Here is a 26376-nt window from a genome sequence, read left to right as displayed (position 1 = left end):
TTTATTTATTCATGAGAGACAGAGAGAGAGAGAGAGAGGCAGAGACACAGGCAGAGGGAGAAGCAGGCTCCATGCAGGGAGCCCAATGTGAGACTCGATCCAGGGACTCCAGGACCACGCCCTGGGCCAAAAGCAGATGCTTAACTACTGAGCTATCCAGGCGTCCCTGGGTCTTGTTTTTTTAAACTAATCTGCCACCCTATGTTTTTTGAGTGAAGCATTTAGGCCACTTACATTTTCAGTAATAATAGGTATGTACTTACCGCCATTTTGTTGTTGGTTCTGTTTTTGTAGTTCTTTTCTGCTCCTTTCTTCTTCTTTTGCCTTCTTCATGATTGATGAGTTTCTATCAGGTTATGTTTGGCTTCCTTTCTCCTTACTTTTTGTGTATCTATTATAGGTTTTGGGTTTGTGTTACCATGATGTTAATATATAACACCCTAAGTATATAGCAGTCTAATTGATAGTTAAGTTCAAACTCATTCTAAAAACAAAATAAAATGAAACAAAACCCCACAACTTCTTGGGTACTCTATATATTCAGAGAAACTGCTCTAGAAATGAACTACTGAAGTGATCCCTGAAGGATAGTGTAGATCTATTTCCAAACCACCACAGGGACATAGTGTTTTGTATATGGCAGTGTGCTTAATAATACATGTTTACTAAATAGATCTAAGGAAGCCCTTTAGATTGTGACATAAAAACTTTGAATTTCTCTCTCTTGCCTTTTTTATCTTCACCCCAAAAAGATAAAACAACATTTAGGGCCTTTTGTAGTTCTAAGATGGTATGTGCCTCTATAAACATGTAAATAAATTACTATTCCCTGTAGAGATGATGCCTTGGGGCTGAATTCTCCCTATTACCTACGGGCTTGGTTCTAAGGAAGAAAATGAACTCTGTGGGAAGCCTCTGTGGGCTGAGGTGTGCTCCCTGACAGCTGGGGCCTGACTGCAGATAACACCACAGGGTGTCATGCAAAGAAGGGAGAAAAGACAGATGATTCCATCATAGCTCCAGGAAGGATGGTGGTGGCCATGCTTCTCCTGATGAGTCAACAACAGTTATATGAACACATATTTCTTCTAACAATTAGACTTAATCATTAAACATTTTTTCCTTGCTTTGTCCCAACAGGAATTTAAGGCTGCTTGATTTTTTAAGTAGCCCTTCTAGCTCATCCATAAATCAGTTTCCTATTTTTAAGCATTAAAAAGGTAAGACATTTTTATGATTTTATCTCTAGTAGTAAAACTTTCTTATATTACCCACATTCTATATTTAATCAGAACCTTAAGAAAAACAATTTAGAGAAATGCCTTTATTTAGTGATATATTTTATAAACCGATAGAATTTCCCACTGCATAAATAGCATATGTTTTTCAAAATTGAGGTTCTTTGTGTGTAGTTCCCCACTTTCATTCATCTCTTCTTACATACTTTTGTTTTCCTTAGACTTGCCAGTCAATGAATCCTGTTTTAAATAGTTCATAAAAAGTATTTGGGTGTACTCATATGAAAATGATGATTATTCTCATAATGGTGTCCTTCTTTGTAGGATCCAAATCTAAAAAAAAGAAAAAAATGTAAATGACATGTAAAAGCCATTCAGAAAGGTACAGTCTTAAATAAAATTTCGACCACAATCTATTCTGGTTTTACTTATCTATTATAAAACCAAAAGTGAGGTGATCAATTTACAAAATAAGCAAATTAAGAAATAAAAAAGGATTCATGCATATGGGAAAGGGAGACTACAATTTTAACCTTCAAAGTCCTCTTTCCATGGTTATGAATCATTCCAAAAGCACAACTGTTTAAGAATTATTGGATGATAACATTGGAGGAAAATAATTCTGGATTTCCTCTCTAATCTTCAGTTTGAATAATATCCATTTTATAGATGAAGGGATCATAAAACCTGAAATGTTATTTATGTCACATTAATGCATATGTAATCTACTTTGGCACAATTTTAACTTCTAAGTCTTCTACAGGTGCTATAGCTGAACAACTACTTTGCTGATGAATAATTAATTATATACCTCTGGCTGGTGTGATGAAATACAAAAGGTACTAACAAGGAAGCTAAGACCTGAACAAAGCCACTGACTTCCTTTTCTTCATCAGCAATCACATTAGCCAAATAACCTCCATAACACAGGAGATAGGTTTTTGATTGTGTCATCTCAAAACAATATAAGGAATATAAAAATAGCACCTTTGATCTGCTATTCTAGGACTAGAACTGAGTCCTGGAGAAGTAATCAAGGATATGTCCGATATAGTAAGGAGCCCCCAGAAAACTTCTTATAATAATGAGAGAACAAATGTGCAAAAACAACTTGGTTAGCTATATTTGGTACATCCATATAATGGAATATTATGCAATCATTTAAAGAACATTTTCAGAAGAATACTTTATTATGGAAGGAAGCTCATCATATGCTACCTGGATGAAAAATTAGATGAAAAAAAAAAGAAAAGAAAAATTAGATGAATAAATTGAATATACAGACACATATGTACATATATGTTTTATACATTTATAAAGTTGGGGTAATTGTGTGATATATAGATACATATGCACATAAAAAGCAAAGATGTATCCAATACTATTACAGTTGAAAACGTTTGAATTCCTTATCTCCCTACTAGAACATAAGCTCCATAGGCCAAAGACTTGGTCTGATTCACCATTTCATCCTACTATTAATGTCTAGCACAAGGCCTAGCATGGTGATGGCATCGTGGTATTCAATGAGTACTGGTTAAATTAAGGAATGGGATTTTTGATAAACTTAGTATTCTTTGACTATTTTTATTTAGTAAATGCTCATAAATATGTGGAATTTTTAAAAATTGAGAAAAGCGTTCTGCTTATGCTTCTGTTATTTTCATAATTAAACAGTGGGGAAACAGCTCTAGCTCCCTTCACAGGTGGTTTGGATCCATCTGCAGTTGTGATTAGCTAAAAATATTTTATTTGGACTTCTCAACACTCCTGGTATATGAGAATGAAGAAACGGGAACCTTTTGCTTCCCAGATTTTCTAGGTTCCATGTAAGAAGGCACCTTCAGTCAACAAGAGGAAGAAAGCTTTTTTTTTTTTTTTTTTAAGATTTTATTCATTTATTCATGAGAGAGAGAGAGAGGCAGAGACGCAGGCAGAAGGAGAAGCAGGCTCCATGCAGGGAACTGATGTGGGACTCGATCCCGGGACTCCAGAATCTCGTCCTGGGCCCAAGGCAGGCACTAAACCACTGAGCCCCCCAGGGATCCCCGAAAGCTTTCTATTTTCACTTCTGTGACTACTACAAATATTACTGCTGCTATTGTATCCACTGCCTATTAAGCATTCACCAGGCACTATTCCTTTTTTTCCAAACAATTTTATTGAAATGCGCCAAGAGTATATGGGCAACACAAACGTATGAATAGGGGGAAAAAAATCACACGTATCACCATGCACTATTCTAAGAGCCCTGTGCTTCCTTCGATCCTCAAATTACCTGAGGAGGCGGGCACTACTATTTTTCCCATTTTGCAGGTGAGAGACCTGAGGCTTAGAGAGATTAGCCAGCTTGCTCACAGTTACCCAGCTGTTTGCTGGCAAGAATCAGGACTGGAACCAGGTAGCTTGACCCCAGAGCCCATGCTCTTCATGGGTATATTGCATACACAGGGGTAAGATCAAACACGGTAATGCAAGCAATCGAGACCTGGTTATAGCTCTTCTTACATTCATTCCCTACGCTTTGGTACAGTTTTTTCTTGTAAGGAGAGACAAGGAAGAAAAAGAAAACAGCTAAATCCCACCAACCCTCTCCTCAGCACCCCCGCCCCCCGGGAACAAATAAAATGAAGTCTGAGAAGTTTCCTCAGCAATTAGCTGGTAAAAGTAGTTGAGATGTCAAATAATAATAACACAGATGATATTCTGGGCTTGGTTTTATGCAGACATTTCTTCTCATTATCTAGTCTTGGGAAGAAAAAAGAACACATACTCCAAAGCACATAATCTGCTGCAAATAGGTTTCTCCGACAACCTCTGTTTAGAACTCAACAAAATCTATTTCACATTCTAGAATCTCTGCAACAGAAATGAATTATCCACTCTACGTAGCTCCAATGCTAATTGCACATCAGAGTACCTGAGAACAATTTTTTAAAATTCAACAAGAGGTCCTGATGAGTTGGTCTGGCGTGGGGCTCTCCAGGTGAGTCAAGTGTGCAGCCAGAGCTGAGAATGTCAGCAACCCGACCATGCTAGCAGGCCTCCTTCCCCCTTCTTAGCTCCGTCACTCATGAGCCACATAACCCTAGTGAAGTTATTTCATGTTCCTCAGCCTGAACTTCCTACCTATAAAATGATGATAATGAGAGGACCAATCCAATGATGATTAATTGAGATAATACCTGAAGCACCTAAAACAGGGTCTGGGACACAGAACACTCAAATATTAGCTATCATTCCGGTGGTGATGGTGATGGTGATGATGCCAATGTGATCTTTTTCACCTGAGCCTGGGACCCGAGCATGTTCCTCCATCCCAGAAAACAGGGACCATAACTTAACTTTAATCTGAGCAGGGTTTTATCATTTTAACCATGAGTTCCCTTACCTGAACAAACTTCTAGAACCATACATAATTTGGAAATTCATCGTGGGATAGATAATTTTTAGGTCCCTAGAGGGGATGTGATGCCTCGTGAAGGGAATGCACTCACCTAGGATTGAAACGAATCTCCTTTGGAACTTTCCTCTGGTCTGTGACCACTTTCTGGTTGTCTCTGTAATTAATGGGATCATCGGGGATCCTAAATTTGGCCATCTGAATTTCGGAGTCACTCAGTCCAGCATGGGAGATTCTTGCATAACCCAATCTGCGGCAAAAATAGAAACAGTCTGTAAAGGTTTTATCACCGCACAGAAATCTGATGAGATCTAATAGGTATCACCTGCATTATTAGGCCAATTTACCATTTATAACTCTACTCTGTATGTCACTAGAATTAGCTTGATTTGTTACTCCAAATATTTATCAAAATATTGCTTTTATTATATAAATGAATACGGAACATGCACACAGATTTAATTAATTAAACACACACTAATGAATATTCTATCTCTACAAATCACCTATCATACAATTATGTTTTGCATCAGGAACAGGAGTTCTTCAGGATGACAGGAGGATAAGCCTAAACTCTTTCTTACCTTTAAAAATTCAAATACCACATGCATATTTTCACCCACATTTACAAGTCTGGAATAAAAGCTTTTGTACGTCTGAAAAAATTGCACATCCTGTTTTTGCTTAGAGCTTTCAGTTCTCCAGGAAATCAAAGCATTTTATAGATGTTATCCAAACAGTTACAGAGAGGCCCAGATGGAAAAACGGGGGAACCATGGGCAACCAATTTTATTTATATTTTGCCTCTTTATAAAAAAAACTATCAGCTTCAGTCATTCATTCACTTATTCAGTGAACAAATACATCTCAAGTCCCTACTACATGCAGGCATCATTCTAGATACGGGGGAGAAACAGCAAACAAACAAAACCCTTGCCCTCATAGACCTTTCATTCTAGTTGGGGAGAACAAATTAAATGTGTATGTATGTATAAAATCTGTGAAGTGGTGAAAAGTGCCTAAGTACCCCGGGGAATAAGCAAGAGGGCAAGAGGACAGGGAATGCTAAGTGGCAGAGGTTGCTGATGTAGAGTAGATGGTCGGAGCACACAGCTCTGACAAAGTGACATTTGAGCAAAAGATTGAATGAAGTAAAGAAACAACCCATACAGGTATTGGTGGAAGGGTGCTCTAGGGATAGGGAACTAGGGAACAGCAACTGTCCCAAAGGAGAATGTGCTTGGCTTTAAAAAAAAAAAAAAAAAAAAAAAAAGATTGATTTATTTGAGAGAGAGAGAGAGAGAGAATGAGTGGGGAGGAGGGGCAGAGGAACAGAAGGAGAGGGAGAAGCACGCTCTCTGCTCAGCAGGGAGCCTGACTCAGGATTTGATCCCAGGACCCTGGAATCATGACCTGAGCCAAAGGCAGATGTCTAACCAACTGAGCCACCCCCGTGCCCATGTGCTTGGCCTTTTTGAGGGCCAGTTCCACAATGACTGGAGTGGAGTGCATAAGGGCAAACACAGTAGGAGACGGATGTTGCGCGGATGTTGGGGATGGAAGATGGTACAAAGCTCCTTGCAGACCCCTCTAAGGACTGCAGATATTTTTCTGAGAGTGAGATGGAAATCCAAGCGGTTCTGTGCAGAAATGCAATGGCCACCGTGCAGAGAACAGACTTGGGGGAAAGGGTGGAAGGAGGGAGACCAGTGGAAAGGCTGGAAGGAGGGAGACCAGTGGAAAGGCTGGAAGGAGGGAGACCAGTGGAAAGGCTGGAAGGAGGGAGACCAGTGGAAAGGGGGGAAGGAAGGAGACCAGGCCCCCCACGATGGTCTAGGTGAAAGACGGTGGGGGCCAGAGCCAGACGAGTAGGAGGAGAAACGTTAAAAACAAAACCTGTAGCCACATACAAAAGAGAGACAGAAACTCAGAGCTGGGGCCCAGGGAGGCGGCGAGCCCGCCCACCGTGAAGGGAGAGAGCTGTCTGACAGGTTCAGCTATGTGTCTAAGCTCAGGCCCAGATCTATGCAGTTCCCTGTAATTCTAGGTCACCGTCTCTAGTAAATCTAGGTTTTGTTATTTATCAAATCTCTGAGATCAAAGTTCTAACTCATTTCCTAGACACTGCCTTCAAGGGCCTTCTAAAAGTCCTTGAAGGGACATCTGGGGGGCTCGGCGGTTGAGCATCTGCCTTCTGCTCAGGGCATGATCCCAGGATCCAGGATCGAGTCCCACATCAGGCTCCTCCAGGGAGCCTGCTCCTCCCTCTGCCTCTCTGTCTCTCTAGTTCTCTGACAAATAAATAAAATCTTAAAAATAAATAAATAAAAATAACAAGTCCTTGAAGACAATCCAAACTGTCTACTAAAACAAGGAATCTCTTATTGTCCGGTATTTATTAAGTGTTTACTAAGTGCAGGACACTGAATTAGGTGGTTGAGATCAAGTTTATAGAATTAGTTTTATGGACAGAAACTGAAAAACAGTACTCCCTCACTTCATTCATTTGGGTATTTTTTTAAACTCCAGTTACTTAACAGTATAATATTAGTTTCAGATGTACAATATAGTGATTCAACAATTCCATACATCACCCTGTGGTCATCACGGCAAGTGTCCCCCTTAATCCCCATCACCTGTTTCCCCCATCCCCACACCCACCTCCCTCGGGTGACCATCAGCTTGTTCTCTACAGTTAAGGGTGTTTCTTGGTTTGCCTCCTTCTTTCCTTTTTCTCCCCCTTTGTTCATTCATTTTCTTTCTTAAATTTCACATATGAATGAAATCATATAGTATGTGTCTTTCTCTGACCGACTTACTTTGCTTAGCATTATAACCTCTAGCTGCATCCATGGCATTGCAAATGGCAAGATTTCATTCTTTTTATGGCTGAATAATATTCCGCTGTGTATATACACCACTTCTTGTCCATTCATCTACTGATGGACACCTGGGCTGACTCCATAATTTGGTTGTTGTAAATAATCCTGCTATAAACATAGGGGTGCATATATCCCTTTGAATTAGTGTTTTGTCGTTTGGGGTCTGGCTGCCCAGTAATATGATGCCTGGATCATATGGTAATTCTATTTTTAACTTTTTGAGGAATCTCCTGTTTCCCACAGTGGCTGCGCCAGCTTGCATTTCCACCAACGATGCAAGAGGGTTCCTTTTAAGCCATTTCCTCGCCAACACTTGTTATTCTTGTGTTTTTTATTTTAGCCATTCTGCAGGTGTGAGGTGACCTCATTGTAGTTTTGATTTGCATTTCCCCATTGATGAGTGATATTGAGCATCTTTTCACGTGTCTGTTGGGCCACTTGGATGTCTTCTTCTTTGGAAAAATGTTCATTTCCTCTGCCCATTTTTATTGGGATTATTCATTTTGGGGGGTGTTGAGTTTTATAAATTCTATATATATTTTAGATACTAACCCTTTATTAGATATGTCTTTTGCAAATATCTTTTATATCTTCTCCCATTCTGTACATTGCCTTTTAGTTTTGTTGATTGTTTCCTTTGCTGTGCAGGACCTTTTTATTTTGATGCAGTCCCAGTAGTTTATTTTTGCTTTTACTTCCCTTGCCTCAGGACACATATCTAGAAAGAAGTTGCTATGACCGATCTCAAAGAGGTTGCTGCTTATGTTCTCCTTTAGGATTTTTACAGTTTCCTGTCTCACATTTAGGTCTTTAATCCATTTTGAGTTTATTTTTGTGTTTGGTGAAAGAATGTGGTCCAGTTTCATTCTTCTGCATGTTGCCATCCAGTTTTCCCACCACCATTTGTGGAAGAGACTTTTTCCCTTTGGATATTCTTTCCTGCTTTGTCGAAGATGAGTTGACCATACTCATGGGTTATGGGTTCATTTCTGGGTTTTCTATTCTGTTCTCCTGATCTATGTGTCTATTTTTGTACCAATATCATACTCTTTTGAATACTATAGCTTTGTAATATAATTTGAAGTCTGGAATTGTGATATCTCCAGCCTTGCTTTTCTTTTTCAAGATGGCTTTGGTATTGGGGGTGTTTTGTGGTTCCATATAAAGTTTAGGATTTTCTTGTTCTAGTTCTGTTACCTTTCCATCTGTTATGAATATAATGTTTGTGTCACCCGCAAATTAGTATGTCAAACTATAACCCCAGTGTATCCATATTTGGAGATGGGGCCTCCAGGGAGTAATTAAATTAAATGAGGTCACAAGGATGGGATCCTGATTCGATAAGACTAGTGTCCTTATGAGAAGAGACGCCATATAGTATGTGTGCTTGCACATGCTCTCTTTCTGTATCTCTGTCTCCAGAACAGTGAGAAAATAAATTTCTGTTGTTTAAGCCGCCCAGCCATATTTAGCATATATATGTAAATATTTATATATTAAAAATATGCCACCCTACTCTTCCAAGGAGAGGTGATAAAGGTCTTGGGCGGCAAGTATACAGAGCCAAATGATTAGCTATTATGGGCACGGGTCCTATAAATATCACTGTTCCTTGGCAACTAACAATATTTACAACTTCAATTTATACCTTTTTCAGTCTATATCATAAACTGTTTTCTAGAAATTCTAATATCCCCATTAAAACAACCACTTTAATATGAATGTAAACAGAAACTGTTTTTAATCTGATGTCACATACTTTATACATAACACTTTAGCATCTCTCTCCCACCTTAACCCTTTGGAAACACCAAAATACTAGTCAAGCTATCTGTCCTGCAGCCACGTGGGCATGTTCTAGGCCTTTTGGAGCTTCTGAATTATTAGCGTAACCAGAACTATCTTGGCATCTCAAGAGTCTCCTTGTCTCATAGACATGGCCAAGAAGCACATGAGAAAATGCTCCACATCACTGGCCATCAGGGAAATACAAATCAAAACCACAATGAGATCCCACCTCACACCAGTGAGAATGGGGAACATTAATGAGACAGGGAACAATAAATGTTGTAGAGGATGTGAAGAAAGGGCAGCCCTCTTGCACTGTTGGTGGGAATGTGAACTGGTGCAGTCACTCTGGAAAACTGTGTGGAGGTTCCTCAAAGAGTTAAAAATAGACCTGCCCTACGACCCAGCAATCACACTGCTGGGGATTTACCCCAAAGGTACAGATGCAGTGAAAGACTGAGACACCTGCACCCCGATGTTCATAGCAGCAATGTCCACAATAGCCAAACTGCAGAAGGAGCCTCGGTGTCCATCGACAGATGATGGATAAACAAGATGTGGTCTATGTATACAATGGAATATTCCTCAGCCATTAGAAATGACAAATACCCACCATTTGCTTCGACGTGGATGGAACTGGAGGGTATTATGCTGAGTGAAATAAGTCAATCAGAGAAGGACAAACATTATATGGTCTCATTCATTTGGGGAATATAAAAAATAGTGAAAGGGAATAATGGGGAAAGGAGAGAAAATGAGTGGGAAATATCAGAGAGGGAGACAAAACATGAGAGAGTCCTAACGCTGGGAAATGAACAAGGGGTGGTGGAAAGGGAGGAGGGCAGGGGGATGGGGTGACTGGGTGATGGGCACTGAGGGGGGCACTTGACAGGATGAGCACTGGGTGTTATACTATATGTTGGCAAATTGAACTCCAATAAAAAAATACAAAAAAAAAAGAAAAGAAAGAAAAAGAAAGAAAGAAAGAAAGAAAGAAAGAAAGAAAGAAAGAAAGAAAGAAAGATAGAAAGAAAGAGTCTCCTTGTCTCATCCCAGTAAGCATAGGACCCCATGGAATTGTTCAGGAACCAATGAAGATAACCATATCCAAAGTTCTTAATAAAAGTCCACAGAACCTTACGTGACCTGCTGCCTTCCTTCCCTGCCCATATACTCCCCCTTACCTCTTCCTCCACCCTCATCCCCCTACACACACTCCAGTCCCACGAGCCTCACTTTTCTTCGGACACATTTGCACTCCTCCTTTGGACTTTTGCACTAGCTGGTCCCTGGAAGGGTCTTCTCTCAGCCACATGACGCACTCCTTCAAATTAGCTCCAATGTCACCTTTTCGATAAGACCTGCCCCACCCCCTATCACAATGGCACCCCCTCTCCATGCTCTGGATGCTCCTTATCTTGCCCAGGTGTTTCCCACCGTACCCACCACCTCCGAAAATATGACAACAGGGAATTATTGTCGTTCTCCCTTCTGCCGGGGTAGGGACCCTTCTCTGTTTTGTTTACTGCTTACACCCCTGGTGCCTGGCGTACATTGTGCTCCACCAATACTTGCTGAATGACAAATAAGGTAAAGAACCATTGCACATAACGGTTTGTCCTCACTAGACTATGACTCATAACTGAACAAACCATATCTCAAATCAGGGAGAAGTTGATCCTATGATTCTGTAGCATCCCTGGAAGGCAACTATTTCCTTTCATAAATGTAGACCACAGGTCTTAAAATATAAGGCTACTTAGGGGTGATCAGTTCAACATCAACCCTAACTTCAAGTAGCCAATTGCTAAGACACCTCTGGGTGATGAACTGGTCTGTGTGAGAAGAGGCTGAGGCCCAGAGAGGCCCATTCATAGAAGCCCACACCACAGTTCCCAGCACTGTCCTGAGGAGGGTGGTTAGAGGCTTCAGGTCAAGTATGTCCGAACAGATTGTGTACCAGCAGGAGGAGAGCTGGGAGTTTCAGAGACTATCTCCAATGTGTTCCCTTGATTGAAGAATCCTATAAGTGGAGGGACCATTGTCTCCATGATCTGTCTTCATTTACCCCCACCCCCCATCTCACTCTACTCCAGCCACACTGGCTTCCTCACTGTTGCCAACAAATACCAGGCATTTGCCACCCAAACTTTCAAGCTTTTGTACTTGCTCTTCCTCTTGCTGGCAGGGCCCTTCCCAGGATATCCATAGGTGACCTCCCTCATTTCTTTAGGCTGCTGCCCCTCCTCTGGCTCATACCACAGCCACCCCCCCCACCCTGATTCCCCATCCCCATCCTTCTTACCTGGCCTCATCCATCTTTCCATCACCTCTATCACCACCTGTCATTCTCTTTCTTATATACTTATTTTCTGTCTCCTTCTACTGGAATGTAAGCTCTATGATAGTCAAGGATTTTGCTTTGTTTCTGTTAGACCCCCAATGCTTAGAACAATGCCTGGCATATAATAGGTATTTAATAAATACTTGGAATGAACAAATGAAAAACTAAATGGTTATTCCTTTTTGGTATTAAACTGCTTTAGCTTTATTTAAGGAAATAGTATCTTCCAAACAGATTTACACAGTTACATATTGGAATTTTAAGATCCTTTAGGTATAATATTTTGGAATGAATATATACATACACATATATACACACACACACACTAATGTATGTATATATGGCTAATATTCACTTTTTGATATGGGGTGATTTTTTTAAAGATTTTATTTATTTATTCATGAGGGACAGAGAGAGAGAGAGGCAGAGACACAGGCAGAGGGAGAAGCAGGCTCTCCCTGCAGGGAGCCCGACATGGGACTTGATCCTGGGTCTCCAGGATCACGCCCTGGGCTGAAGGCCGCGCTAAACTGCTGAGCCATCCGGGATGCCCCTATATGGGGTGATTTTTTAAAATATAGTTTACCTATAGATCTCACCCCATATAGCAGTGATTCCAGGAAGTGAGTTAACCTACCCAAAATGACATGATTAGAACTTGGCAAAGCTGGAATTCAGCCCAGGGCTTTCCTACTCTGTGGCCCATGTCTCCACCGTGCCATACAGCCCAAACTGGTGTCATTCCTAACATGTGTTTATAGTTATGTGCTCATCATGCTTAATAACTCACATGGTATCCTTTTTCATGTAATTAAGCCTAATTTACTCTACTATTTATTCTTTTTTAAATCATTAGGCCATGCCTTGGAAAAAAAAATTAAACTGTGTAACTAGCCGAATCAATGTTCATAAAAAGCAACAAAATGAATGGCTTCTATAAAGTTTTTTCTTCCAGGATAGGCCCAAAAGATCACAGTAATAGTAGATAATACAGCAACAACCAAAAACCTCTGCTCACCTGATCAGGCCTCGGTACATAATATATTCACACCATCTGTCTTGATCTGTGCTGTCAATATCCTAAATAAAGAACAGAGGAGATAATGTTTAAAGCATGAAAAACAATGCTCTATTCTGAATTGCCAAGAAAATGTGTGAACGACAGTAATAAATATGCTTTCGTGCACGCTGTTTTCTCTGTCTCACTCCTAATGATCCGTTGAGGCCCAAATTATCTATTCATTTTACAGATATTTCCGGAGCCCCTCGTAGGTGCCCATCTAGGTAGGCCCTGTACTAGGTGCTGGGGGTACAGTGATGAAGGTGAGCTACAGGCAAGGTCAGGCAGGTGAATCAGCAGCACAGTCGCTGGCTCCCTGCGGCTTTCCAAGTCTTTCACGCAGAGCAGAATTTACCGCACCCTCATCGGTCATGCTATGCAGTGCTTTGTACACACCAGCTACACCGTTCTGTTGTTATTTGTGTCTGGGTCTCCCCCCTCCCCTTCCTGAGCCAAGGAACTCTTAATCACGTTGGCTCCCTGGTACTTAGCATGAAGCCTGGCGTTCGGCAGGAGCTCAATCTGAGTTTGTTAAATTGAATCATTGGAAATAAACACATTTGGGGAGTAATCATGAGCCTTTTTGATGTTGAAAGCTTAAGACCAGTGTTATTTTTCATCAGAGAAGCAGAACATAAACATATTCTTTTTCTGTGATGTGCTGGGAAAACTCTAGATATAGAGCTTTTATGCTAAAGAAATTTCTATCTTCTTCTTTTTAAAGATTCCTATAAATATAAAATATGCCTGCCTCCTGATCATTTCTCAATTTTACTATTTACTTAAATTTAACTTAAAACATGTTTTTAAATCACTAAAAGAAAACACAATTTATTGTCTATTTCTTCATTTTTTTCGTAAGCTTAGAGGTGAACACATAGACATAGATGCTTGTTGATCTTTACTATTGCTTATATATCACACTCACATATGCACGTATGCATGCCTTTGCATACATGGGAAAAAATGATAATGCATTTTTAAAATTAAATCTTAAAATATGAATGACGAAAAGAGCAAATAAATAAAATAAAAATTTAGTCATTCAGCTGTATATACTGGGAATAATAAACTATGAATATGTTTAACTGTCACGTTTTTTATTAGATTTTAAAAAGATGCTGTCAAATTTTAAGACTGCAGAATTCAAATACTCATTTCTTAAAGAGAAAAATCTGTTCATCCAAGCATTTATGATTAAAACTCCTCTCTGCATTAATAAACTTCCTAATAGAAAAAGCTATATAAGGATCCACTGCCAATCTTGACACAGCTTTTGACTATGATAATGGTAACCAACAGAGGATTAAATAAAAATCAAATAAAATTCCTCTTCCTTAACACCATCCACATCCCTTACACACACACACACACACACACACACTATAAGAATGTAAGAATTCCTTCTCTTAATAGGATGCATTTTTTTCTTAGACTTGCCAAATACTGTCTTGCCTAACATTCTTTTGCACTTTATAGACCATGTACTTACACATTTATCTTATTTGATTTTATGCACACAGCCAGATGCACATAATACATATATATAGCTACCACTTACCAAGTGCCTCTTACATAGGAGGTTGAGGGCTCTGCAGACGTTATCTTAGATTTCTTCCTTATAACCACCCCCCTGTAATACAGCAGATATGACTACCACCACTTTACAGATGCAGCCATTGAGGCCTGGAAATTTTAAATAACTTGCCCCTAGCTCACACAGCTGGTAAATGTGGCACCAGTTGGGCTAGTGAGACCATATGTGGAGAGAGGCCCGGCTGACAACTAGCACCAAAGCCTCAGACATGTGAATGGGGCCCTCTCACACACACCCAGCCACAGCCACCAGCCGACTGCACGAGTGAACCCAGGCAAGAAGGGAAAACCACCACGCAACCCACGGAATCAAAGGGATCTTAAACCATTGTTGTTCTGGGCCCCTAAGATTTGAAGTGTTTGTTACACAGCGCTAAGTAACTGATACAGCCTCTGTGACTCCACACTCGCCAGGATTGCCTTTTATTCTTCTGACCTCTCCGTAATCTCTCTTCTGAGATCATGTCCCTCGGCTTCCCTCACCATCACCCCCACAACAGCCACATTAAATGCAGTCTTATCAGAGGTTTTCTTTGGCCTTCCTTCTTCTCTTAGTGGCAGTGTCATCCACTTCCATGGTTTCCATGATCGCTTAGATGGTGGCAGCTCCTTAACCTATATTTCTAGTCCTGACTGCCCTCCTCAGTTCCAAATCTGTCCATCCAGCCGCCTGTTGGACGTTTCCATCAATACCCAACAGGTGCCTTGACTCAGCCAAGAGCTAAACTCATGGTCACCTTTGCAAAACTCTTCTTCCTTCAGTGTTCTCTTTATTTTTTTTTTTAAAGATTTCTCTTTTATTTATTCACAAGAGACACAGAGAGAGAAGCAGAGACACAGGCAGAGGGAGAAGCAGGCTTCCTGCGGGGAGAGCCCGATGCAAAACTCAATCCCAGGACCCCAGGATCATGATCTGAGCTGAAGGCAGACGCTCAACCACTGAGTCACCCAGGTGCCCCGAGTGTTCTCTTTAATAACGTCACCACCATAAGTCCTCTGACCGAAGTCAAAATCAGGAGTCCTCTTAACTTCACTTCCTGTGTTATCCACTGCCACTGAGATTCACTCATTTCCCCAATAGCTGACTGCCTGTCTCCCCAAGTTGTAGCATTTTTAGCTGGGTGTATATATCGAGATTGCATAATGCACCTCTCAACTTTCGAGACATCCAGGTGTGGCCGTGTGACTAAATTCCAGTCAACTAAATGTAAGTACACGTGCTGGAGGTCAGCTTCCTGGAATTTGCCTTTGGAGAGAACTTGCACATGCTCTTGGCCCCTTTTTAATCCCTTCCTCTGCCTGGCCAGCTAGAACATGGCTGTTGCCATCGTGGGCCATGAGGCACACTGGGGAATGGAGGCCTTGTAAAGTGAAGCCACACGATAGAAGGAGCACCTTCCCGACACCGTGGAGTGGTGCTGGATCACCGGCCCAGGCTTTTACGTAAAGAAATACATCTCTCTCCTATGTAAGCCACAGTAGCAACCCTCATCCTATCATGTTCTTTCTCATCTGTCTTTCCAAACCCTTGGTAAGATGGGTAAGCCTTTTTCTCTGCCAATACCTCAAGACATAAAACTCAAACAAAATGTAAAGGACCAGGAAATTGACATAGACATCTACATCTATATTACAATTATATTTCTCATTATAAATTAATGCATTTAGCATTCCAGTGTACATAGATCTGCCTCAAGGATTTGATTTGTGTGTCAGCTCCCCACTGCGTGATCGTCTCTGGGGACACTGACAAACTGAGGTCTTAGACCCAAACAGGTAAGGACCAATGCAGTTAGTGAGGCCCTATAGGACGGATTCACCAGCCTTCCTGTATATTTCAGTCTATCTTTTACTCTCAACATCATAATTAAGTTGCATAAGGTAGCACATTATATTTCCTAAACACAGCTACGATAACCCATTCTCCATATGTTAGTCTTATAACGTGACTTTGATACTCCTCCCATGGAGAGATGGGATTTCTGTTTCTCCCACGTGAACGTGAGCTGGCTTCACACGACAGCAGAGGTCACACTGTGGAACTCACAAGGCTAGGTCATACAAGGCAATACAACTTCTTCCTGGTTCTCTCTGGGACACACGCTGAGAGCCCAGCCATCTGCAGGGAGGAAGCCCAAGTTAGCCCATGGAGAGAAACCAAAGCCCCAACTGAGCTCTTGGTCAACAGCCAGCACCAACTTGCCACCTGCGAGGCATCTGCAAAGTGGCTCCCCCAGTCCCCAGTTGAGCCACCCAGCTGTGCAGAGAGGAGCTACCCCTTCCAGCCCTTGTCCAAACTGCAGATCCATGAGCATCTGAGGACTGCTGTTGTTTAAAGCCGGTAGGTGTCTTGGATTTTTATGCAACAGTCTATAATCAAAATACATACTAGATTGTTGCACTGGGGTTTGTTTGTTTGTTTGTTTTTTAACATGAAGAAGAAGCATTTTACTTTAAGAAATCAGAAATCCTATTAAGATTGTGTTACCTTCACATCGCCGTGTTCAGTGAGCTGCACATAATCTCTGGAACCGGGCGCTGAAGTGATATATCCCAGGAATATCACTTGATTGGAGCTGCTTTTCAGTAGTTTTGAAACAGCGATTGCCTGAAGTTTCCTGTCAAGGTCATCTCTAAAATGCAAAAACGTACCTCTTTATTGTATTTGCAAGACAATTTTATTTTTAAAGATTTTATTTATTTATTTATGAGGGACACAGAGAAAGAAGCAGAGACACAGGCAGAGAGAGAAGCAGACTCCATGCAGGGAGCCTGATGCGGGACTCGATCCAGGGACTTTGGGATCATGCCCTGAGCCAAGGGCAGGTGCTCAGCCACTGAGCCACCCAAGCATCCCTGCAAGACAATTTTTAAAAAGTGCTAGGTGTGTAAGTTCCCTCCAAATATCTGCAAACAGTATACAAACTCCGAGTGACTCCTACTTGGATAAATGACTCAATGTTACGTGAATGAACAAGTTAAAGATACGGTGCTCCAGCTGGGTAGGTTGACAAAATCTGTACTAAGAACATGATCTTCCCCCTGGCTAATCAGTTGAAATCAAGTTGATTTAAATATCTATTCCAAAACAGCATTTGCTCAACTTTTTGTCAGAAGAGATCACACCAGTAATCTGAGACCTGATTACAGGTCACCAGTATTACAGCTAAAGACTAGTGGGCAAAAAAAAAAAAATAATAATAATAAAATTTTAAGTACGGGTAAGAGCAAAGATCCTAACGTTCATGGAGCACACCCGGCTTATGTGACCTACTCAGCTCCATCAACCAAACAGTTCTAAAAGCCACCCTGGCTCTCCTGGTCAAAGGCTGGCCTAACATGATGCTTTAATTAGGCTAAGCACCATAGGTGTGTAACTGAGATAATCAGGTAGGTACATCATGCTTTTGAGGGGTTTACTGTCAGTCTGTTTAGGAGAAAAATAGAGATATCATGTTTGACGTGACCCAGCCAGGAAAACTGAAACTACTCTAGGTGTTTCAAACAGGCTGAATTTAATATAGGAAACTGGTTACCTCAAGGATGGGAGGCAAAATAGGATTCAGAGAGGCAACCACAGTTTAGCAACAATGAGAGACCAGTAGGACTTGTGGGGCTAGAGGGACAACAGGGGGAGATGATATTCTCAGAGTCTGGAGCCAGCCCTGACTGGTGGGAGATGGTGCTTTGGGGGAGGCTGCTTATGTTGCTGGGGCCATCGGCGGAGGAGATAGAGCCGCCGGAGACCCTCAGCTCCTGCCAGAGACAGCAGAGAAAGGAGAGAGAGAGACAATGAGAAGCACCTTATCTTCTCTCCTCCTCCTGCCCTCCAGCCTTGCACTAATGCCTTCCATGGGCTAAACCTCCCCGGGAGCCAGGAAGCAACAGACTCTGGGAAATGAGGTTCCCTGTGCTGTTTAGCCAAGAGGGAGACAAGCCAGGAATGCATGAAGAATATGTAGGCAGGAGAACCCACACAGGCCCTTATAGAGACAGGTAGCTAATAATGACTGAAGTAAAAAACAAAAACAAAACAAAAATGGAAACAAAACAAAAAAAAATGACAAAGGCCGAGCAATAAGGCCAAGAACTGAGAAGACTGGAGAAACCTCGCCGAGGTAGGATCCGGACAGGACCAAGCTTAGATGAGAATGCATAGACAGCTGAGTACTATTAAAAGATGTCATAAGAAATAGAAGGGTGAAGGGTGAAAAGAGCGACCATTTGTTAAACATCTTTGATACTGAATATTCACAAGAACTGAGAGGCAGGCATTAGCTCTATTTTTAAATGAGCTCTATTTTTAAATTTAAATTTTTAAATGGCTAAGTACCACGCCTATGGTTGTTTCCAACTCCCTGTCTGGATGTGGTCTCAGCCCTTCTCTGTGCTCTGAGAGGCTCACCCCTGCAGATTCCATCTCCTGGGCTCCCTTTTCTGCTGATTTCCAGTTACGTTTGGCCAATTGGAGGCACTGGCAAGAGATAAAAAGCGGGGAGGAAAGAGAAGTTTGGGTACTTCTTCCCCAGAGCTGCATTCTTTCTGCCTGGTGGCCACTAGTATTGCTTATCTGTTCTTTTGACCCTTCCAACATCTTGGTCAGTAGTCTTGTAAGTAGGTCTGCCGTGAATTGTGTTCCTTCTGATACACACGACTGGGATTCAAATCTGGCCAAGAGAACTGCAAGGTCACTGTACATAGAGATAGTGCTTTTATGCAAATGTATTTTAGCAATATATTATTGGAAAATAATCTATGAATTTGGCTTCACATTTTCTCAGGTGATAAATTTCATCCAGTGATAATAATAAAAATAAATAGTGTAATAGGGGTGCCCAGCTGGCTCAGTTGAAGGAGCATGCGGCTCTTGATCCCCAGGTCGTGAGTTTGAGCCATGTTAATATAGAGATTACTTAAATAATTTTTTTTAAAGATGTTACTTATTTATTCATGAGAGACAGAGAGAGAGAGGCAGAGACACAGGCAGAGGGAGAAGCAGGCTCCCCGCAGGGAACCCCATGCAGGACTCGATCCCCAGACCCCAGGATCACGCCCTGAGCAGAAGGCAGACATTCAACCGCTGAACCCCCAGGTGTCCCAAATAAATATTTTTTTAAAATGAAAAAAATAGTATATGTTTGAGTATAAGGAGAAGAAAGAGGGAGGGGGTGGGAGGAAGGCGCACCAGAGAGAGAACACATTTTATATTTTCTTTATCAGTTAGTATTTGATCGGCCCAATAACTCTATCATGTGGGCTGGAAAAAATAATTTTATCCAATTCAGAAACAAGAGGACTGGAACTCACTGAGATGATCTTACTGCAGAGCCAAAATTATAACTACACACTACAGGTTCTGCACTCTTTCTTCTTTGTATATTTATGATGTTATAGGGAAAAAAAGGTGGTGATTAACTGGTGGCTCAGTTAATTATAGAAAATAACATTAATTTTAGTTACGGTGTATACCTAAATGCTTCTAAGGAATGCTGCTATTTCCTATTTATTGGTTGTAAAGAGATATTTGTGTAGTCGGTAATTTAAAAAATCTTGTTGAATCAGCTAATAACATGCATAAGCATTCCATAATTCACTCCTAATGTGACTTCGTATTTGTATGCCGTAATCACTAGAAAATGAAATCTCTAAATATTTATTCATGGTGGGAATTTTTTATCTGACACTGTAGAACACAAAGGCAAATGGAAGCCCGTTAACGGTGGCTTCACAAATTATTCAAACGCCCAACTTCTTCATGTCACTGCTGGAAGGCCACAGGGTCCACGGACGGGGCCTCTCCAGAGCTGTGGCTCGAAGGGGAAAGACTGCACCTCGCTCTGCGCCTGGGACACGGCACAGGTGTGATCTGTGTTTGCCGAATGAATTCTCTTTTAAGCTGCCCAACAGACCTTACGTTTAGGGTTATCTGATTTGGTTTTATAATCACGAGCAGGATTAAATGAGCACTTACTGTATTCGTGCACCTTGCACGAGATGATAATATCCCACTTAATTCTCACAATGAACCTGTATGAAATAGGATTATTGCTCCTGATTTACAAGTGAGAAAACAGAAGCCGAAGGCAACCCAGGGAAGGATATACCTTCACCTAAGATTGAGATCAGCTTGTCTGATTCCAGGTTCTGGAATGCCATGCTTTTAACCACTCAGCTACACTGCTAGCTACATCTCCCCAGTGAGTGTCAGCTAGCACTGTTACTGCTGTGGTCACCGCAAGTACGTACGTATGCAGGCGTGTATGCACGCGGGCATGCATAGGTGTGTGCGTGTATTATTAAACCAAGTGAATGAGTGAGAACACCTGAAAGGTGTGGTGTTGATTACAGAGACTTAAAAATGTGGTTCATAGAAAGTTAGAAAAGGTAATCCTTCCCCTCCTCTTTTCCAAGCACATTCTGAGGGCTATCTTTAGTCTCTTTTAAGTCTATTCTTTACATTTTGGAGGTTGAAAGGAGTTGAAGAGGCGGGGGGTGGGGGGTGGAGGGGTGGGGTGCAGGGAAGCAAAGGAAAAACGGGAAGGGGTATATTGAGCTGTTTCTTAGGTTAAGACCTTGCAACTTCACACATAAAAATGCCTATTTTTTTTAAAAAGCCAAACCCAATGCAATGTAAGGTCAGCGGAATGGGTTGTGAATGCCTGTCATTGCTACATGAAAATTATTGAGAGAAACAGAGGCATTTCTCTAAACAGCTTTTGAAAGAGATATGGCCCTTCAGTATCACCTGTCCTCTAAACACGCTGCTCGGGGCACCTGGGGGCTCAGTGGTTGAGCATCTGCCTTTGGCTCAGGGTGTGATCCCAGATTCCCGGGATCGAGTCCCACATCGGGCTCCTTGCAGGGAGCCTGCTTCTCCTCCCTCTGCCTGTGTGTCTGTCTCTTTCTCTGTGTGTCTCTCATGAATAAATAAATAAAATCTTTAAAAAAATTAATAAACACCCTCTTCATTTCTAGGGAGACTAACAAGGGTGCAGTGAGTGAATGGTTCACGTAATTACATTTGGATGGTTTATGTTACTAAGCTCTGACTTAGTTCAGAAAATATTCAAGTATGCCTTCACCGATCCGCATAATGCTGTGAGACAATGGGAAAACCAGGGTAGCAGACACATTCACTTTGTTTCGGTGAAACGTAACAGTACAGTGGTGAGGTTCCACCGTCCTGTACGTCACTTTAAAGCTCTGTGGCCTCTTGGCATTAACGTGGACAGGACCTCTATGCCCCGTTTTATAGCACTTAGGTTAGTGTTTTCTTTTTTTTTTTTTTTTAAGGTTAGTGTTTTCAATTGTCACAGAATGCCTACTATGGCAGAGTATAAATTACGTGACTTTATCTTTTATGATCTATGGTTGGCATCATTCATGATTTATTCAGTACGAAGTCCCTGGTTGTAAATGTTGTCCTTTGGGGATAAAGCTCATTCCCTAGTCCTCATGTCCTCGTATAGGACAACTTGCTTAGAAAACCACGTCTGAAAAAAAAAAAAAGAAAAGAAAAGAAAAGAAAAGAAAAGAAAAGAAAAGAAAAGAAAAGAAAAGAAAAGAAAAGAAAAGAAAAGAAAAGAAAACCACATCTGGGGATGCCTAGGTGGCTCAGTGGTTGAGCATCTGTCTTTGGCTCAGGTTGTGATCCTGGAGTCCCAGGATTGAGTCCCGCGTCAGGTTCCCCCATGGAGCCTGCTTCTCCCTCTGCCTGTGTCTCTGCCTCTCTCTCTGAGTCTCTCATGAACAAATAAATAAAATCTTGAAAGAAAGAAGAAAGAAAGAAGAAAAAAAAGAAAGAAAGAAAGAAAGAAAGAAAGAAAGAAAGAAAGAAAGAAAGAAAGAAAGAAAGAAAGAAAAAAAGAAAAAAAGAAAAAAAGAAAGAAAGAAAGAGACCATGTCTGTTTTCCCTCGCCTTTTGCTTTTTGGGCGGACTTTCCTAACTAGTTGAGTTTGGCAGAATTAACTGGGCATGCTCGTCTCAAACCTTGCCTCTCTCTTCTCCTTGGAACCTGCCAGTTTGCACATAGGGGGCTTCTGGCATTTTCCCTCTACCAAGGGGGCAGTTTGACGGCGCAGACCTTGCCCCTGCTGGTAGGTCTGCTGCTCTGGGGGGAGTTTCATGTGTTGTTGGTGGTTGTATTCATGCATACAACAGTTTGCATTGTTGGCGGATGTATTAAATGCAGGTCCATGTGGACACACTTAAGCCATATCACCCACATAGGTTTATCAGAATTAAGAGATATTTTGATCTCCCTGCCAGATTCCCCTGCTTAACCATCAGTGGACTGTGAAGACATGAGGGCAAAGGGAGTATCAGTTAGTCCCCTCAAATCCCAACGGTAATAATCCTGTAGGAGAAGGATATCTCATTTTTCTGTAGTCTGGCTCAGCATGCGGTCCCAAGTGTGAGCCGGCTCTGAGTTGGGTCTGCCCAATGCCTTGCTGCATGACCCTGCTGGAAAAGCCATCTAACCTCCCTCAGTCTAGAATCTTTATCTGTAAAATGGGGCTATAATGGTACTAACTCTGTACAGTAATGCACTTAGCACAGCACCTGCTCGGCCACTGCTGGCCAACACGGCCATCGTTGTTGGCCCGTACCATCCTCTAAGGACCACCTGCATCTCAAAGGTTTCTATGCCTTATTTTTAAAACCAGCTACACAACTGGGGCGACTGGGGCAGTTAAACATCTGCCTTCAGCTCAAGTCATGATCCTGGGGTCCTGGGATCAAGTCCAGCTCCCTGCTCGGTGGGGAGTCTGCTTCTCCCTCTGCCTCTGCCCCTCACCTCTGCTTGCTCATTTTCTCTCTCTCTCTCTCTCTCTCTCTCTCTCTCTCTCTCCAATAAATAAAATCTTAAAACACACACACACACACCAAAAACCCAGCTACATAAGGAAAAATACTTTGGGAGAAAAAAAGAAAGGTCAATGCATGGAAATCCAAGTAATATATTAGTGATATTTCTTGGCTTCGTGTACTATAGAAAGATGAAAGAAACCCACTCATGATTCCCAAAGTGTGTCACCACAAAATCCAGCAGTTTGTCCGCGATGCTAACAGTCAGTGTTATGGCTGGTGCGATCTCGCCCTCTGGTGACGGGAGAAGGTGATGCTCTGACTTCACAATCGGGTATCGTGACAAAACCATAATCCTGCATTGGAACGAAAAGAAACACGTGCATCAGGGTCGGTCCCTTTTATACCATGGAGACAGGACTAAGCACATGTGTTAAAAAACAAAACAAAACAAAACAAACACCCGATGTGTTGCCATGCAGGCAAACCACCAAGGGGCACCGAGTGAGCAGCACTAACGTGCATCAGCTCGACAGGGCGACAAATCTCTTTGCTATTTAGCGTGTCTCTCTGTGTCGCTAAGCACAACGCCATCAACTCTGTTTCAATAAATGCTCTGGAGACACAAAAGGGGTAGAATTGGTAATAGCACGAAATCCATTTTCCTCGCGTTGTTACTCTGGCAACCTGTTTGCGTAGACCATTCTAATCTTGATCAACCCATTTAGGAATGTTCGATCTTGCCAGCAAGAGCTCGGAGTAACAATTTACAGGATCAGAAATTGCCACCTGCCCAGCAGGATACACACACCGTGTCCTATCCCCCCCGCCCCCCCCCCAACCCCCCGAGTCCAGAGCTACATATTCGGAAAGGATGAGCCGAGCTCAGGCCCGAGCCGGTGCTGCTCCCGGGCCGCGGGCGGCCTCCCCCAGCGGGAGCGTCTCCACTGTGAGGCCACCGGGACCTACACACGCATCCAGCGTCCACACCCCGCCTGGCCCTCCGGGCTGCCCGCACTCCTCCCGGGCCTCACCTGACTCTCCAGAGGCTTCTCAAGTTGGCCCAGTCGGGCTCCCCTGCCTGGTGGTTCCCTTCCCATTAAGCGGCATCATCTCTACCAGGTGTTCAGGTGAAAAAGGTAGATGCTGCCCTTGTGCCTTCGCGGCCCCGACACCTAAAGCCTCAGTAAGTCCCATCAGCTCTGCTCCTAAGGAGTTCCTGAGTCGGCCCCCTTCTGTCCACGTCCCCAGCTCCACTGTCCCCTCTCACCTGTGCCAGCGCATCCATCTCATCACCTGTCTCCCCGCTCGCTCCCACTCTTGCCCCCAACACGCTGTTCCAGGAACAGCCCGAAAGGTCTTTTAAAAATGTAAATCGGGGGGGCACCTGGGTGGCTCAGTGGCCGAGCATCTGCTTTTGGTTTGTCATTATCCCGGAGTCCCGGGATCGAGTCCCGCATGGGGCTCCCCCACAGGGAGCCTGCTTCTCCCTCTGCCTGTGTCTCGGCCTTTGTGTGTGTGTGTATGTGTGTGTCTCATGAATAAACAAATAAAATCTTTAAAATTAATAATAATAGGGGGGATCCCTGGGTGGCTCAACGGTTTAGCACCTGCCTTTGGCCCAGGGCGCGGTCCTGGAGACCCTGGATTGAGTCCCACGTTGGGCTCCCTGCATGGAGCCTGCTTCTCCCTCTGCCTGTGTCTCTGCCTCTCTCTCTCTCTATGTCTATCATAAATAAATACATACATACATACATACATACATAAATAAATAAATAAATAAATAAATCTATCTTTAAAAAAATAAATAAATAAAAATAAAATTAATAATAATAGGGCAGCCTCGGTGGCTCAGCGGTTTAGCGCCACCTTCAGCCCAGGGTGTGATCCTGGAGACCCTGGATCGAGCCCCACATCAGGCTCCCTGCGTGGAGGCTGCTTCTCCCTCTGCCTGTGTCTCTACCTCTCTCTCTCTCTCTCTCTCTCTCTGTGTGTGTGTTTCTCTCTCTCATGAATAAATAACTAAATAATCTTTAAAAAAAATAATAAAATAAAATGTAAATCAGATCAGATGGCTCCTACCTAAAAACCAGCCAATGGTTTCCCATCAGAACTGAAGTCCTCAGTCCTCGGCATGGACTAGGTGGCTCTCTAAGATTAGGGGCCCACCCTCGACCTCATTTCTCACCAGCTCCCCCTCAGCGCCCCTCTTCAGGCCCAACAAACCTGATCCCGCCTTGAGTCTTTACACGGGCGGGTCCCCCCTCTTCCCAAGGCCGGATCCTGGGTCCTCATGGCAGGGTCTTCTCACAGAGACCTTCCTGACCGTCCCCCTGCCCCTCCTCCCCAGTCGCTTTCCTTTTCCATGTAGTGCTTATCATGATCTCAAACTCTTCCGTATTTCCGTGCATCCGTGTTTATTTTCTGTTTCTTCGCATTAGGAGGTGAGCCCCAGGCAGGCAGCATCAGGCGAGGCACGCTTAGTGCTGTAACCTCGGCTCCTACACTGAACGGTTTATAATCCTGAAGAACTGAAAGTATCCAGCAACAGGGACACCTTTCAAACAATCACGGAATATGTGTATCTTCTGCACCTGCCCGTCCCCCGCAGGAAACACCCCGGGGGCGTACTCAGAGGGCTCTGGTATGACAACATCAACTCTCTACTGGACAGAGCCCAGGATGCCTGGTCTTCAGGGCCTTGTTCCCAAGGTTCACTTACCCCCAGGTGTGATCCCTCGTGCTTGGGCCAAAGTCCGTATAGAAACCCAATTTCTCCCCTAGCCACATGGTCAAGTCATTGTTCCCGATATAAGGCTTAGAAGCATCACTCTCCAAAATCGTTATGAAATCTGCACCTATTCAGGAACAGAAATGCACATAGGGATTAGCCACAGCTGTGCAAAAACAAGTAGCAAAACTTTATTCTTAAACCCTTTGCCTTTCCTCATAAATCAAAACAAAACAAAACAAAACCCCAAAGTCATTTCTAATGAGTCACTCAAGTGAAGTGGATCAAACCTGAGCTACAGAAGGAGTTCCCACCCCCACCCATGTCAAGCATACTTAAAACACGGGATACCCAGAGGAAATGCAGGAAAGGATAAAATCGTAACTTCTAAATTTTCAAATGCTTTTGACACCTTTCCCAAAACTTCAAATAAGCACAATCCCTTTGTCAAATACTCAACTGCTGTGCAGGAATAATAGAGTGGTGTGCAACAGCATTTTATTGCTGAGAAAACACCTCCGTGGT

The 26376-nt window shown here is 42.6% G+C and overlaps 1 protein-coding gene across 2 annotated transcripts in view; it reads right to left on the bottom strand.

Annotated features, from left to right (window-relative positions):
- Positions 1-1309: 1309 nt before the first annotated feature.
- Positions 1310-26376, bottom strand: part of CWH43 (cell wall biogenesis 43 C-terminal homolog) — a 60818-nt gene continuing 35751 nt past the window's right edge. For both annotated transcript variants that reach the window (XM_072775004.1, XM_072775006.1), the window contains 6 exons: positions 25843-25978; positions 23327-23476; positions 16800-16944; positions 12674-12735; positions 4736-4891; positions 1310-1571 (listed from right to left, as the gene is read on the bottom strand). In XM_072775004.1, coding sequence (XP_072631105.1) covers positions 1493-1571; positions 4736-4891; positions 12674-12735; positions 16800-16944; positions 23327-23476; positions 25843-25978 — 728 coding nt within the window. In that variant the 3' untranslated portion in view covers positions 1310-1492. The remainder of the gene's footprint in view (positions 1572-4735; positions 4892-12673; positions 12736-16799; positions 16945-23326; positions 23477-25842; positions 25979-26376) is intronic.

Source organism: Canis lupus, chromosome 14 (genome assembly GCF_048164855.1).
Source record: "Canis lupus baileyi chromosome 14, mCanLup2.hap1, whole genome shotgun sequence".
NCBI classification, from domain to species: domain Eukaryota; kingdom Metazoa; phylum Chordata; class Mammalia; order Carnivora; family Canidae; genus Canis; species Canis lupus.
The sequence above is the reverse complement of the archived record's forward strand: the minus strand, read 5'-3'. Positions and strand labels throughout refer to the sequence as shown.